The 3,825-nt window shown below is 51.8% G+C and overlaps 1 protein-coding gene and 1 long non-coding RNA gene across 4 annotated transcripts in view; one reads left to right on the top strand and one right to left on the bottom strand.

Moving 5' to 3' along the window:
- Positions 1 to 3,825, bottom strand: part of POU2F1 (POU class 2 homeobox 1) — a 131,200-nt gene that overhangs the window by 41,015 nt on the left and 86,360 nt on the right. For all 3 annotated transcript variants that reach the window (XM_005880503.2, XM_014528532.1, XM_005880501.2), the window contains 2 exons: positions 1,412 to 1,512; positions 465 to 518 (listed from right to left, as the gene is read on the bottom strand). In XM_005880503.2, the coding sequence (XP_005880565.1) occupies positions 465 to 518; positions 1,412 to 1,512 (155 nt within the window). The remainder of the gene's footprint in view (positions 1 to 464; positions 519 to 1,411; positions 1,513 to 3,825) is intronic.
- The window catches only part of LOC106723766, a 14,971-nt gene continuing 11,489 nt past the window's right edge, over positions 344 to 3,825 (top strand). Inside the window, exon 1 of the long non-coding RNA XR_001359482.1 lies at positions 344 to 381. This is a non-coding gene — a long non-coding RNA (uncharacterized LOC106723766). The remainder of the gene's footprint in view (positions 382 to 3,825) is intronic.

Below are 3,825 nucleotides of genomic sequence, written 5' to 3'. Positions count from 1 at the left end.
GCGAGTGACTGAAGCTTCCAACCGCTCCTTGTTTTCTTCTCTTTTTTTTTTTTTTTTCTGGGCCAGTTTTAGCTTTGAGGCCTTGCTGCTGAAAACATAGATACAATGTTGCGGTCCGAGCCCGGCTGAATGGAAGCCCTTTTCTGGGGTTTTGTTTAGCTTCTTATTTGCAACATAGTATATAGTTGCTTAGAGTTGCAACTGAGAGGCTGGCAAGTTAGGCGGGGAACGTTGGAGTCTGCAGCAAGCAAGCCTCCCTGCTCGCTTCAGTGCCTGGCTGCCGGCCGCCATCTTGGCTGACAGTTAATTTGCATATACTCACTGATTAGCCAATGAAAAGGGTAGCGGTCGTACGCCAATTACCATGTTTCTCTTTTATTAGTGTAGATTGCCTGCTCATTCCATGAAATTGGGAAACTAGGGGAAAATGGAAAAATTGCCCGCAAGCCCACGTGCCAGCTTACCTGTACATTTAAAGTCTGAGCAGCGGCCTGTAAACTTGTTCCTGCGAGCTGGACCTGCAGGTAAGCAACCAGGGGCATCAGGGTCTACTTGCTGACACCATCATTAGAGCTGTCCTCAACAAGGACTTCAAGCGCCTCTACCAAGTGTGTCATTGAGCTAGAACTGAGGCTGAAAGAAGTTTACCTGCTGGGGTTAAAACTGCGCAGACAAGTTCGCGGTCCCTCCACCGCCCAGGAGAAAATGCTGCTCCCACTGCTTTCTGGAGGGTGTTGCCCACACTCAGTTAGCATCACTGGGATGCCACACTGTGTCAGTCAGACATTCCGTACATCACATTCTGCTTGTATTCATAGACACTTAGATCTAAAAACTTAATTCATCTTCCACATTGTGTGAAAGAACACATATGAACAAGCTACTTACGTGCATTATTGTTATTATAATCTATCAGAATTATCTGCTCACTCTAATTTCAAAATCTCCATGTACACAGCAGAGTAAAAATCTTACATATGTGCACACCACATAGTCAAGTTTTTAAGACATGATAGCCCTAACGACAAGCTCTAGCTGAAAGGATTCTGTCCTACAAAACACACAGAATGCTGTCATACTATTTCATACTCACATGTCATATGTTCAGAAATTCAAACCACGGTTACATTAAAATAAGGATCACCACTGGGACCATGATAATAATAAATGACTCAGGCAAACATAATCGATGGAGTACTAACATAATATTGACACATTCTCAGCTGTGAGGTCAATAGCTATAGTCAACTAAACTATACGATGTGGACTAGCCATTCAGAATGGCACGATTAGATGTGATTAGCACCAGGCTCGATCAGCTTAAGAAGTCCCACATCCTGAAAGACCTGCCCAGGCCCCAGCATCCAGGCCTCCATCCTTCCCTTGCTCACAGTCAAGCAGAACATTCTACCTGGTGGAGATGTCCGAAGAAAGCCTGGGCCTGGGCTGTTGAGATTGCTCCTCCAACAGGCACAGGCTGCTTCTGAAAGTCCAGACCATTCGTTTGTGTGCCTAGAAAGCAAGCAAAAGAACATAATTATGACAAACACAAGCTAAACTGAAATTAAGCACTAGACTTCAGTTACCAACATTTACCAGGCATCTATTTGTATAAGCACTTTCCAAAGTATCTCCAAGGAGGCAGAGAAATGCAAAAGAAAATGCACTACAATAATTTCTAAAGGCAGGACGGCAGGACAAGTACCCAAGCACAGAGAGAGCATAGGAAACAGGAACAAAACTACAAATTATCATTACAATCTAAGACAGTGTTGGAGAAATCAGGAGTGGATGCGGTGACTGGGAAACAGGCCCAACAAGCATGAATGAGAGGTACTTAGGAAGAGATTACTGTCATCTCACTGCTGTTAAGATGGTGGAGACGGAGCTGCAAGGAGGTACCAAGGTTCTCCCCTGGTCTCATCCTTCTCAGCATTTGGCTTCGACAGAAGAAATTCACTGGTGACTTTGACAAGAGCAAGACAAACTTATTCTTAACTTAAACACATCCTATACAATAAAAACCTAATATGCAAATTGTCCCCTCAACTGGGAGTTCGACTGCTTGCTATGACATGCATTGACCACCAGGCAGCGGCGCAGAACATGGCAGGCATTGGCGATGCGGCACTGGCAGCAGGCGGCAGTGGAGACGCTGCCGGCCCCAATGGGCTCTGATGAGAGCGGGACCATGGTGGGATGGTGGAGCCAGTGAGTGGGCATCACCAGACCAAGGCGGGTGTGAGCAGGGGCCCAATCGCCCCGCCAATCACCCTGCAGACGGTGACTGGTGGCGGCGGTGGGGGATTGGCGGCGGGGGATCGCCCTGCTGATTGCCCCGCAAATGGCGACCAGCAGTGGCGGTGGGGGCAAGGGGGCCCGTCCGGTGTGACTCAGTGGTTGAGCATTGACCCATACACTAAGAGGTCATTCTCTCCCAGGCACTGAGGGAGAAAGGATAAATAGCAATATTAAAATAATTCTTCTAATTATTTCCCTTTCAATGTGCACGAATCCGTGCACTGGGCCATTAGTTAATAAATAACAACCTGATGGCTAAAACAATCATTTACATGATAATCAAAATAGTTTTACTACTGTATTCAATCCCAAAGTTTAGCTTGAGTCCTATAAGTAACTAGTGGCCCGGTGCACGAAATTTGTGCACTCGGGCGGGCGGCGGGGGGATGTTTCCAGCATGACCTGTGCCCTGTCACAGTGTGGGAGCCCCGCGATAAATCACTCCAAGGAGGTAGGCCCCACCCACCCATCCAGGGCTCCTCAATGGATTGCCCCAAAGAGGTAGGCCAGAGCCAGGGGAGGCCTGCAGACCCCAGCACGTGGTGGCAGAGGCCCCACCACAAACCCGCCCCTGGGCCAGGGGGCCAGGAACGTGAGCCTCACATCATAGGCCCATTGCCGGGGGCGGGGACACAAGCCTCACATCCCGGGGCCCATTGCTGGGGGCGGGGACGTGAGTCTCATGTCTCCAGGCCAGCGCAGAGGGCAGGGACGTGAGCCTCATGTCTCTGGGCCAGCACAGGGGGCGGGGATGCAGCCTGCTGATCAGTCATTATGTGACAGCGTCCAACCAATTTGCATATTATCCTATTATTAGATAGACTAGAGGCCCAGTGCACAAAAATTTGTGCACTTGGCGGGGAGAGGGGGTCCCTCAGCCCATCCTGTGCCCTCTCGCAGTCTGGGACCCCTCAGGAGATAATGACCTGCTGGCTTAGGCCTGCTCCCAGGTGGCAGAGGGCAGGCCCAATCCCTAGGTGCAGCCCCTGGTCGGGCTCAGAGCAGGGCTGATTGGGGAGTTGGGGCGCTGCCCCCTGTCATGCACAGAGCAGGGCGGATTGGGAGGTTGCGATGCCACCCTCAGTCACGCTCAGGGTAGGGCTGATTGGGGGGTTGGGGCACCGCCCCCTATCACACTCAAGGCAGGGTCGATGGGGAGGTTGAGGGGCCACCCCCTGTGATGCACAGAGCAGGGCCAATCAGGGGGTTGGGGCACTGCCCCCTGTCACACACAGAGCAGGGCCCATCAGGGGGGTTGGGGCTCCGTACCCTGTCACGCACAGAGCAGGGCCAATCAGGGGGTTGGGGAGCTCCCCACTGTCATGCACAGAGCAGGGCCCATCAGGGGGTTGAGGAGCTCCCCCCTGTCACGCACAGAGTAGGGCCGATAGGGGAGTTAGGGCACCGCCCCCTGTCACACACACAGCAGGGCGGATCAGGGGGTTGGGGCGCCACCACTGTTACACTCACGGCAGGGCCGATGGGGAGGTTATGGCTCTACCCTGTCACACACAGAGCAGGGCC

The sequence above is a fragment of the Myotis brandtii genome, unplaced genomic scaffold, assembly GCF_000412655.1.
Source record: "Myotis brandtii unplaced genomic scaffold, ASM41265v1 scaffold64, whole genome shotgun sequence".
Classification (NCBI taxonomy): domain Eukaryota; kingdom Metazoa; phylum Chordata; class Mammalia; order Chiroptera; family Vespertilionidae; genus Myotis; species Myotis brandtii.
This window is presented reverse-complemented; position numbering and strand designations above follow the sequence as displayed.